At 45.8% G+C, this 12,366-nt stretch overlaps 1 protein-coding gene across 1 annotated transcript in view; it reads right to left on the bottom strand.

Moving 5' to 3' along the window:
* LOC100354169 (protein diaphanous homolog 1) overlaps positions 1-12,366 on the bottom strand; it is a gene marked incomplete in the record, with an annotated part of 119,726 nt that overhangs the window by 58,736 nt on the left and 48,624 nt on the right. The window contains 6 exon segments of the mRNA XM_070076227.1: positions 2,398-2,513; positions 3,775-3,891; positions 4,475-4,593; positions 4,740-4,850; positions 5,608-5,716; positions 8,967-9,106. Coding sequence (XP_069932328.1) covers positions 2,398-2,513; positions 3,775-3,891; positions 4,475-4,593; positions 4,740-4,850; positions 5,608-5,716; positions 8,967-9,106 — 712 coding nt within the window.

Here is a 12,366-nt window from a genome sequence, read left to right on the forward strand (position 1 = left end):
ATTAACAGCCTGTTTATTCCTAGCAAAAGATGTTGGTTATATCCTAAGACAAGACAAAATGAAAACATATAGTGACTGGAAAGGTAGATAGACTTCAAAAACTTTGTGAAAAAATCTGCACTTTGGGGCCAGTGCTGTGGCACTGGCATCCTATATGGGTGCTGGTGCATGTCCCAGCTGCTCCTCTTCAATCCAGCTCTCTGCATATGGCCTGGGAAAGCAGTGGAAGAAGCGCTTGGGCTCCGGCACCCACATGGGAGACTCGGAAGAAGCTCCTGGCTTCTGGCTTTGGATCGAACCAGTTCTGACCGTTGCAGCCATTTGGGGAGTGAACCAGTGGATAGAAGACCTTTTTCTCGGCTCTCCCTCTCTGTAACTCTGCCTCTCAAATAAATAAAATAAAAATTTGGACTTAATGATAGAGTGATATAAGCCAGCACTGTAGTTCAGTGGGGTAAGCCACTGCCTGCAGTGCACGCATCCTATATAAAAATGCTGGGTTGAATCCTGGCTAATCCTTTTCTGATTCAGTTTCTTGATAATGAGCCTGGGAAAGCAAGGGAAGACAGCCCCTGAAACCAAGTGGGGTGACTGGATGGAACTCCTGACTCCTCACTTCAGCTTTGTCCAGCCCCAACCGTTACACACTGAACTAGCCAATGAAAGATTTTGATATCTCTTGCATATGTGTGCTCTCTCTCTTCCCCAGAGCCCCATTATCCCCCTTTCAAACAAGTAACAAATAAAAAAAAAAAAAAAAAAAAAGAGAGAGAGAGAGAGAGAGAGAGAGAAGGGCTGCTCCACTTCATATCCAGCTCCCAGTTAACGTGCCTGGGAAAGCAGAAGATGGCCCAAGTACTTGGGCTTTTGTCCCACCATAGGAGACCGAGAAGAAGCAAGCTCTGGGCTCCTAGGTTTGGCCTGGCCCAGTCCCAGCTATTGCAGCCATTTGGGGATTGAACCACCATTTGGGGATTGAACCAGACGATACAGGATTTCTTTGTCTCTGTCTCTCCTCCTCTTTCTGCAACTCTGCGTTTCAAATAAATAAAAAATAAATCCTTCAAAAAATAGCATATGAGGGGCCAGCGTTGTGGTATGTTGAGTTAAGATAACACTTATGACAACAACATTCTATTTCGGAATGCTGGTTCAAATCCTGACTACTCCACTTCTTTTTTTTTTTTTTTTTTTTTTTTTTAAGATTTATTCTATTTATTTGAGAGACAAGAGTTACAGAGAAATAGAGCGCCAGAGAGAGAAAGAGAGGTCTTCCATGTGCTGATTCACTCCCCAAATGGTTGTAATGGCCAGAGCTGAGCTGATCTGCAACCAGGAGCCAGGAGCTTCTTCTGGGCCTCTCACACGGGTCCAGAGGCCGAAACACTTGGACCATCTTCTACTGTTTTCCCAGGCCATAAAAGAGAGCTGGATCAGAAGAAGAGCAGCTAGGACTAGAACAGGCGCCCTTATGGGATGCCGGCGCTGCACGTGGAAGCCTTACCTGCTGCGCCACAGTGCCGGCCCCGTGACTACTCCACTTCTAATCCAGCTCTCTGCTAATGCACCTGGGAGTGAACCAGTAGATAAAAAAATCTCTCTCTCTCTCTTTTGTTCTTCCCTTCAAATAAATAAAAACAAAAATTATGGGGTTAGCACTGTGGAACAGCAGGTTAAGCCACTGTCTGCAATGCTGGCATCCTAATACTGGCACAGATTTTGAGTCCCAGCTGCTCCACTTCTGATTCAGCTCCCTGCTAATGTGCTTGGGAAAGCAGCAGCCTAAATGCTTGGGGCCCTGCACCCATGTGGGAGATCCCAAAGAAGCTCATGACTCCTGTCTTTGGCCTTGCACAGCCCTGCCCATTGCAACCATTTGGGGAGTGAACCAGAGGATGAAGATCTCTTTCAAATAAATAAATAAATAAATCTTTATAAACAAATAGGGGGACCAGCACTGTGGCTCAGCAGGTTAAAGCAACAGCCTGCAGAATCAGCATCCCATATGGGCACAGGTTCAAGTGCTGGCTACTCCACTTCCAATCCAATTCCCTAAAAATTCACCTAGGAAAGCAGCAGAGGATGGTCCAAGTTCTTGGGCCCCTGAACCCATGTGGGAGACCTGGAAGAAGCTCCCAGCTTCTGGCTTGCACTTGTGGCCATTTAGGAAGCAAACCACTGCACTGAAGCTCTCTCTGCCTCTCAAATAAATCAATAAATCTTAAAAACAAAAGCAAAATACAACCTAACAGGGAAAATAAATATCAAAAATTAAAGATAGTATATATTCTCCACAAACTTTTTGAAGACCTCTCGTATCTTCTCTGAAATTCTCACTGACAGAATGATGCAAAATAAGGTAAAGTTTTGGGGAACCAGGGAGAAGAGCATGCTTACCAATCAGTCCCTCTACATCAATCTGGAGATGTCGGCACTTAAAGTCTGGATCAGCCCCATTCTTATGTAGAACTATCTGGGAAATACATTCTTCAATCAACTTATAGTACTGGGGTCTACAGAAGAAACAAAACAAAGTTATCAAAGGAAAATAAAATACATAGTTTTCAGCAGTATTCCAGATCAAAAAAAGTTACTTGTTTTGACACTAAGGTAATCCAAGGATAAATGTTCAAGAAAAGAACTTTTTGTAAAGGTAATAGAAATATCAGGAGGCCGGTGCCGCGGCTCACTAGGCTAATCCTCCACCTAGCAGCACCGGCACACCGGGTTCTAGTCCCGGTCGGGGCGCCGGATTCTGTCCCGGTTGCCCCTCTTCCAGGCCAGCTCTCTGCTGTGGCCAGGGAGTGCAGTGGAGGATGGCCCAGGTGCTTGGGCCCTGCACCCCAGGGGAGACCAGGAAAAGCACCTGGCTCCTGGCTCCTGCCATCGGATCAGCGCGGTGCGCCAGCTGCAGCACGCCGGCCGCGGCGGCCATTGGAGGGTGAACCAACGGCAAAGGAAGACCTTTCTCTCTGTCTCTCTCTCTCACTGTCCACTCTGCCTGTCAAAAAAAAAAAAAAGAAATATCAGGGCCACCTGCAGTGCTAACATCCCATAGGGATGCCGGTTCTAGTCCCAGCTGCTCCACTTCCGGTCTAGCTCTCTGCTATGGCCTGGGAAAGCAACAGCAGATGGCCCAAGTCCTTGGACCCCGAAAGAAGCATCCATACGGTAAGACCCGAAAGAAGCTCCAGACTCCTGGCTTCAGATCAGCATAGCTCTGGCCATTGCGACCAACTGGGGAGTGAACCAGCAGATGGAAGACCTCTCTCTCTCTCTCTCTCTCTCTGCCTTTCTCTGTGTAACTCTTTCAAATAAATCAATCTTTAAAAAAAAAAAAATAAATATCACTCCTAATACTGCTTTCCTTTCAGTTACCCTGCCTATCTCAGACCACCCAAGCTCCTTACCATTCTGCCTTTTAGTGCCAATCCTTTCCCATTGAAAAATGTGGGTTTGACCCTTCCTGGGAAGGCCAGTGCTACTGCTGTATCTCTACTGCCAGGCAACCAGAAAGAATCTTAAATTCCCATCTTCCTTTGATGCATCTTCATCCCACCAAAAAAGGAAGGGCATTTCATCTGAGATGCTCTGACCTCTTCCAGAGGATCTCCATCAGCTGGATTGAGAAAACAACTGACAACTCCCTTCCCATCCGTGACTCATGAACCAAAACATCCATGTTCTCTGTGTTTTACCCTTTACAGAACAATATTTGAATTTAAGGACTTTGCTCACTTCATTTAAGTTAATTCAAAACTCCCACCACCTTACCTGGCCTCATAGTCATTTCGGACCAAAAGAAGGTGCTGCAAGATGGACAGGAAGTGTGGTTCTGCCTTTGAATCCTTCACTGTGTTTAAGAGAATCTGGAAGACTTCATTAAAGTCAGTAGAAAAGGGGGATAGGTCAAGGAAAGCAAATATTTGGTGGATGGGTGGTTCAACTCTTGGAAAAACTAGAGAAAAGTTCTCAAGATGTAACTTCCATTCTAACTGCTGTTTCTCCAGTAACCACCACCAAGGGACCAGCAAGTGGTGGCAGTGTACAGAAAAGACTCCTAGTACTTAGCTAGAAGATCAAGCAGTAGACAGGAAACGAGAAGATAACTGCCTTACCGTCACTTGTGGCAAATATTAATATGGAAACAAATTATTCCCCCACTCAGTCCAAACACCTCTATAATCCAGCTCTGCATCTCAGTAAGCAAAGCTCTTATGTTGTAGGAAGTTTATCATGACTGCAATGGCTGCTTCCACGCTGAGCAATCCTAAGGTCATCTGTACTAACACCAACCGCAATAAAAAACAAACGCAACAGCAATAAAAAAGACATATAGTGTATTTACCAAGAAGACTCACAAGCCTGATGCCCTGCTCTTGGTCATCAGCCTTCGAACTATTCCACAGATTCCATGTACAACTGAACCTAATGACTGGGTCATCTGTTATGTACCCAGTCAATAAAAGGATATTCCATTTCAATGCGAATGTCATCTAGCCGTCCCTTTAAGTCAAAGGAATCTTCTTCCCCTTGTTCATCAAACACAGTTAGCTGCACTTTCATATCATCATTTTCAATCTTTCGAAGGTCCTATTAAAAACAAAAGGAAAAGTCAGGGAACCCGAAAGTGTCTAACGTAGCTAGCAATCTTTCAACCTGGTGTTTAAGCAGCAAACAGGCAGATGATTAGTGCTATCGATCTAGCCCAACCATTCAAAAAAAGTGTTTCAGTTTACCTGCAACAACTGATGCAGCCCCAGGCGCATCAGTTCACTTCGGATGTGAACTCGGAAGTCAAGTTCCTCCGCTGGTGTGATGAGAGCATTGATCAGCTGGAGGCATCCCACCTAAAATAAGAAAATGCAATAGGTGTGTCAATGCTACCAATCAAAACTCCATTCTCTTTACATGCACTATGAGGTTCCCAAATATAACCTAGAAGATGTAGTACAAAAACTATATGCAGGGGGCCAGTGCTGTGGCATTACAGGCTAAGCCTCTGCCAGCATCCCATAGGGGTGCCGGTTCGTGTCTTGGCTGCTCCTCTTCTGATCCCCCTCTCTGCTTATAGACTGGGAAATCTGTGGAAGATGGCCCAAGTCCTTGGGCTCCTGCACCAGTATGAGAGACCCGGAAGAAGCTCCTGGCTTCGCATCAGTCCGGCTCTGGCCACTGCAGACATTTGGGGAAGGAACCAGTGGATGGAACGCCTTTCTTTCCCTGTCTGTAACTCTACTTCTCAAATAAATAAATAAATAAAATCTTTTAAAAAAATATGAAGGAATTTTCCCTTAGATCATTGAGACCTGGTTTGAGCTCACAAGTCTAAATGTTCCAATGATCTGATGGTATATGTTAATGCAGGCCTTGGTTTTTCTAACTTTATATATAATATTATGCCTTTTCTCCATTTCACTAGGAAAACAGTTGTTTGTTTTTTTTTTCGACATCTTAGGGAGATTAATCATTTTCCTTTCAGAACAAATTCTGATACGTAAAATGTACAGTTTGGGAGCCACTCCATGTGTTCTATTAAAAGGCTATATGAACTTCAGTCTCTTTATCTTGAATTTTATTCTTGGGCCCAGTTTCAGGTATACATACCTTGAGTGCAATGGAGGTCCCACTTTTTAATCCATCAAGCAGTGGCTGGAACCGTTCCACATCATCCATCTCAGCTCTTTCTGTCATGGCCTCCAAAACCCTTTCATTCCTGCCCAAGCAAAGGAAAGGAAGCGAATTGCCCAGATGCTCTGATACAGACGTGTGTAATAGGCATAGGCCACTTAGGAAAGAGGACAATATGGCTGGCGCCGGGGCTCACTAGGCTAATCCTCTGCCTGCGGCGCCAGCACACCAGGTTCTAGTCCCGGTCGGAGCCCCAGATTCTGTCCCGGTTGCCCCTCTTCCAGGCCAGCTCTCTGCTGTGGCCCGGGAGTGCAGTGGAGGATGGCCCAAGTGCTTGGGCCCTGCACCCACATGGGAGACCAGGAGAAGCACCTGGCTCCTGGCTTCAGATCAGCGCGGGGCGCTGGCCACAGCACGCCGGCCGCAGCGGCCACTGGAGGGTGAACCAATGTAAAGGAAGACCTTTCTGTCTCTCTCACTGTCCACTCTGCCTGTCAAAAAAAAAAAAAAAAAAAAAATAATTTTACAGCCGGCGCTGCGGCTCACTTGGCTAATCCTCCACCTGGCGGTGCCGGCACACCGGGTTCTAGTCCGGGTCGGGGCGCCGGATTCTGTCCCCGTTGCCCCTCTTCCAGGCCAGCTCTCTGCTGTGGCCCGGGAGTGTAGTGGAGGATGGCCCAAGTGCTTGGGCCCTGCACCCACATGGGAGACCAGGAGATAGTACCTGGCTCCTGGCTTCAGATCGGTGCAGCGCGCCGGCCATAGCAGCCACTTGGGGGGTGAACCTACGGAAAAAAGAAGACCTTTCTCTCTGTCTCTCTCTCTGTCTAACTCTGCCTGTCAAAAAAAAAAAAAAAAAAAAAAAAAAAAAAAAAAAAAAGAGGAAAGAGGACATTGTTAATGCTCTAGATTTCTCACATTCTTCTGACCCACAGCAGAGGTCAGAATCTGCTGAATGCTATGAAGAAGGCACTCCCTAAATTCCATCTTATTCATGGATACCATATTAAGGTCCTTATATGATAAAGTATACAGATTAGTACAACCTTTAGAGGTGCACATGATAGAACTACTTTATTTCAAGTTTATGCAACTTTAGCTTACTTCTAGAAATTTATCCAACATATATGCATATAAAGAAAATACAGGGGTCTATACTGTGGCATAGCGGGTAAAACCACCACCTGCAATGTGACATCCCTTATGGGTGCCAGTTCAAGACCTGGCTGCTCCACTTCCAATCCAGCTCTCTGCTACGGCCTGGGAAAGCTGTAGAGGATGGCCCAAGTGCTTGGGCCCCTACACCTGCATCAGAGACTCAGAAGAAGCTCCTGGCTTCAGAACAGCCCAGCTCCGGCCGTTGTGGCCATCTTGGGAGTGAACCAGCAGATGGAAGTTTTCTTTCTCTCTGCCTCTGCCTCTTTGTGACTCTGCCTTTCAAATAAATTAATAAATCTTTTTTTTTTTTAATAGTAGTAACTTGGGACTAAAGGAACTATTATTAAAAAAAAAAAACTCCATACAGGGATGTTCATTATAGAATCCATCTTTAACAATAAATATTCTTATCACTTAGAACAAGGACCAGAATCTGCTTACGTCTATCTAAAACTCTAATATTAGGGTAACTGTTAAACAAATGATGGGACATACATACATACACACATACGAAATGTTAAATAGCCACTAAAGATAATATAGATCTCTAAGTAACAATGTAGAAGGATCTTCAAGATCTACTGTTAAGGAAAAAGAATTAACTTGAAATAACAATATGATTTAGGCTTTGTTTAACCCAAGTACTCCACAAAAATAAAACTGTATCCCCTACACACTTTGTTTTATAGGCATTATCTACCATTCCTCAGCTCCAAGCCATTATCTTTTGGGGTGGCAGAAGTGGTCTCAGAATCAAAGAAATGCAGTAAACTTGTGCTTAAAAGGATATGAGACTACACCAAGGTATTAACACTGGTTATCTCTGCAGACTACAACTGGCAAAGTGATGAGGTTGTTAAACTTTGTATACTCCAAGCAAAAAAAAAGAAAAAAACTGTGTTACCTCAAAATTAAAAACAAAGCAGTAAAAAACAACCCTGTCCCAGATGTAAAATACACCCCACTACACCTCTGAAAACCACGTGTACGTTCAGGACAGTCTCCATCACATAGGAATGTATCTTTTTTTTTTTTTTTTTTTGACAGGCAGAGTGGACAGTGAGAGAGAGAGACAGAGAGAAAGGTCTTCCTTTTGCTGTTGGTTCACCCTCCAATGGCTGCCATGGCTGGCGCTCTGCGGCCGGCACACCGCGCTGATCCGAAGGTAGGAGCCAGGTGCTTCTCCTGGTCTGCCTTGGGGTGCAGGGCCCAAGGACTTGGGCCATCCTCCACTACACTTCCGGGCCACAGCAGAGAGCTGGCCTGGAAGAGGGGCAACTGGGACAGAATCCGGCGCCCCGACCAGGACTAGAACCCGGTGTGCCAGCGCCGCTAGGTGGAGGATTAGCCTATTGAGCCGCAGCGCCAGCCAGGAATGTATCTTAAACAAGGCTGAGTATCCCTTTGCCAAAATTCCTGCGATGAGAAGTGTTTCAAAAATTGGATTTTGAAACATCTGCATATACATAATGAATTATAGGGGGAATGGGACCCATATACACCTTATACACATGGCTTGAATGTAATTTTATGTTATATTTTTTAAAAATGTTGTGCATAAAACAAAGTTTTATGGTGTGTAACTTTCCACTTGTGGTATTATGTCAATGTTCACAAAGTTTCAGATTTTGGAGCCTTTCAGATTAAGGATGTTCAACCCATATCAACAGTCTCAGTGCTCACTTCTAGGAAGAAATACTCTTATTTAATATTTAAGTCCGGGGCCAGCGCCGTGGCATAGCAGGTAAAGCCGCCACTTGCAGTGCTGGCATCCCAAAAGGGCGCCGGTTTGAGTCCCAGATGCTCCACTTCGGATCCAGCTCTCTGCTAGGCCTGGCAAAATGGCGAAGGAAGACCCAAATCTTTGGGCCCCTGTACCCACGTGGGAAACCCAGAAGCAGCTCCTGGCTTCAGATTGGCTCAGCTTTAGCTGCTGCGGTCATTTGGGGAGTGAACCACCAGATGGTAAACCTCTCTCTCTCTCCCCCTCTCTCTTTCTCTGCCTCTGTAACTCTGCCTTTCAAATTAATATATAAATCTTAAATTAAAAATTATAAAATTTAAAAATACATAATAATATTTAAGACCAAGAAGACACCAAGCAAGTCAATTTTCCTCTAGACTAAGAAAAGATGATAAAATGCAAAAGAAGAAGAGAAATAACTCCAGTCACATACATGTCCTCTGGCTGTGGTAGGATGCAAAGAGCAGAAAGCAGCTTAGCTGCATCAATCATCATGTTGGGAACAGCAGGGTCCATGGCTCTGACCAGCAGTAGGATTCCTTCTTCTGTCTCTAACATAGTTTTGATTCCAAACTGTTATGATAAAAACAGAAATGGGACATTTAAAGACAACAGCATCTAACCATGAAAAAGTTTAGGGTTTGAACGGTTTCCTCCCTAGACTCATGCTGAAGTCTTAACCACCAGTGCTGCAGAATGTGAACTTATTTCAAAACATAGTGATGGGGTCAGTGCTATGACACATCAGGTCAAAGTCCAGGCCTACAGTGCCAGCATCCCATATGGGTGCTGGTTCGAGTCCTAGGTGCTCCTCTTCCGATCCAGCTCTATGCAATGGCCTGGGAAAGCAGCAGAAGATGGCCCAAGTCCTTGGGTTCTGCACCCATGTAGGAGACCCAGAAGAAGCGCCTGGCTTTGGATCCACTCAGCTCCAGCCGTCATGGCCATTTGTGGAGCAAACCAATGGATGGAAGACCTATCTCTACCTCTCTCTAACTCTGTAACTCTCTTTCAAAATAATAATAATAATAATAATAATAATAATAATCGGGGGCCAGGACTGTGGTGTAGATTAAGTCACCACCTGCAGTACCAGCATCCCATATAGGTGCCAATTCATGGCTCAGCTTCTTCACTTCTGATCCAGTTCCCGGCCAATGGCCTGGGAAAACAGTGGAAGATGGCCCAAGTGCTTGCACTCTTAAACCCATGTAGCAGACCTGAATGAAACTCCTGGCTTTGGCCTGGCTCAGTCCTGGTCCTTTTGGCCATCTGGGGGGTGAACCAGCAGATGGAAGTGCATGTACACACACGCCCTCTCTGTCTCTGTTTCTCCCTCTAACTCTGACTTTCCTAAAAAAAAAAAAAATCTTTATAAAAAAAAAAAAAACAGTTCATGAAAAATAGAATTCAATAAGCTTATTTTGGTATGAAAATTTTTGAAATACGTTCATAATGTTTTCATGATATGCATTTTCCACAAACTTTTTCAAGACCAGAACATATGTGGCAATGGAAAATAGTTAAGATTTTCAAAGGGAAGGCTAGAAGTCTTAAATCTCATGACTCTAGTTCTCTTTTTGTACCTGCCAAGATGAGACAAAGAATGGGGTTCCAGGGAAGCTGGAATGAGAATGGAAAAAAAAATCTTACCTTGTTGTTCATAAAAGCTTTCAAGCAGCGAATGATCTCATGCTTGTTCCGGCTATCACATGGAGAAGACACAATTAGTAAGGTTCCTTTATCCCATATTTCCCATTTGAATTTTCAATCTTATAAACAGAATCTTAGGAACACCCCTAAACTAGTTTAACTAGTAAGTGTTATTAGCACACAAACATTAACAAAAGTAGCTAAAGAAGGATTCCTACCATCAAAAACCTTCTGGCTAATCCTCTTATAATCCAAGAATTTTGTATGCATTAAAACCTTTCCTTTAGGGGGCTGGCATTGGGGCACAGCACAGAAAGCTATGGTAGCCTGTGATGCTGGCACCCCATGGGTGCCTGTTCACGTTCTGGCTGCTCCATTGCCAATCTAGCTTCCTGCTAATGGCCTAGGAGAAGCAGTGGAAAGTGGCCCAAGTGCTTGGACCCCTGACACCTAGGTGTGAGACCCAGAAAGCACTATGCCTTTCAGCTGGCCCAATCCTGGCCACTATATCCATTTAGGGAGTGAATCAGTGAATGGAAGGTCTCTGTGTCTCTCCCTCTCTCTTTGTAACTCTTTCAAATAAATAAATCTTAAAAAAAAAAAAAAAAAAAAAAAGGCCGGCGCCGAGGCTCACTAGGCTAATCCTCCGCCTAGCGGCGCCGGCACACCGGGTTCTAGTCCCGGTTGGGGCGCCGGATTCTGTCCCGGTAGCCCCTCTTCCAGGCCAGCTCTCTGCTGTGGCCAGGGAGTGCAGTGGAGGATGGCCCAGGTGCTTGGGCCCTGCACCCCATGGGAGACCAGGAGAAGCACCTGGCTCCTGGCTCCTGCCATCGGATCAGCGCGGTGCGCCGGCCGCAGCGCGCCGGCCGCGGCGGCCATTGGAGGGTGAACCAACGGCAAAGGAAGACCTTTCTCTCTGTCTCTCTCTCTCACTGTCCACTCTGCCTGTAAAAAATTAAAAAAAAAAAAAAAAAAAGACGAAGAAGAAGAAAAAGAAATCCTCCCTCTAACTCCTCCTAGGCTTCTAAGTGCTAAATTCTATCAGGATAACATTCTATTTGCAAAGGTACTTCAAAACGTTCATGGAAAATGAGAGCTGAAACACAGGTTTATTTTGGTGCAAAAAAATAAAATAAAAATCTATGCCTAGCTTTTTCATGACAGGAATTTTCATAAGCTTTTTTTTTTTTTTTTTTTTACAGGCAGAGTGGACAGTGAGAGAGAGAGACAGAGAGAAAGGTCTTCCTTTGCTGTTGGTTCACCCTCCAGTGGCCGCCGCGGCAGGCACGCTGCAGCCAGTGCACCATGCTGATCCGATGGCAGGAGCCAGGTGCTTCTCCTGGTCTCCCATGGGGTGCAGGGCCCAAGGACTTGGGCCATCCTCCACTACACTCCCTGGCCACAGCAGAGAGCTGGCCTGGAAGAGGGGATACCGGGACAGAATCCGGTGCCCCAACCGGGACTAGAACCCGGTGTGCCGGCGCCGCAAGGCAGAGGATTAGCCTAGTGAGCCGCGGCACCGGTGACCATAAGCTTTCTTTAAAAAGTTTATTTAAAAGGCAGAAATGGGGGGCCAGAGCGTGGTACAGCAAGTTAAAGCCCCATCCTGCAGCACCGGCATCCCATATGGGCTCCGGTTTGAGTCCCGGCTGCTCCATTTGCAACCCAGCTCCCTGCTAATGCGCCTGGGAAAGCAGCAGAGGGTGGACCAAGTCCTTGGGCTCCAGCATCCATATGGGAGATGCTAATGAAGCTCCTGGCTCTGGCTCTGGTCTGGCTCAGTCGTGGCTGTTGTGGCCATTTGGAGAGTGAACCAGCAGAAAGAAAATGTCTGTCTCTCCCTAAGTCTGCCTTTCAAATGAATAAAATAAAGACATCTTAGAAAAATAAAAAAGGCAGAGAGAAGGGCAGAAATACTCTGCACATACCTACAACAGCCAGAGCTGTGTCAGGCCAAAACCAAGGGCTAGAAATTCAATCTGCATCTCCTACGAGTGGCAGGGACCTAACTATTTTGAAGCAGGGTCTGCCTCCAGGGTCTGCACCAGCAGAAAACTGGAATTAGGAATGGAGCTGGCCGGCGCCGTGGCTCAATAGGCTAATCCTCCGCCTTGTGGCGCCGGCACACCAGGTTCTAGTCCCGGTTGGGGCACCGGATTCTGTCCCGGTTGCCCCTCTTC

This window comes from Oryctolagus cuniculus, chromosome 6 (genome assembly GCF_964237555.1).
Source record: "Oryctolagus cuniculus chromosome 6, mOryCun1.1, whole genome shotgun sequence".
Taxonomy (NCBI): Eukaryota; Metazoa; Chordata; class Mammalia; order Lagomorpha; family Leporidae; genus Oryctolagus; species Oryctolagus cuniculus.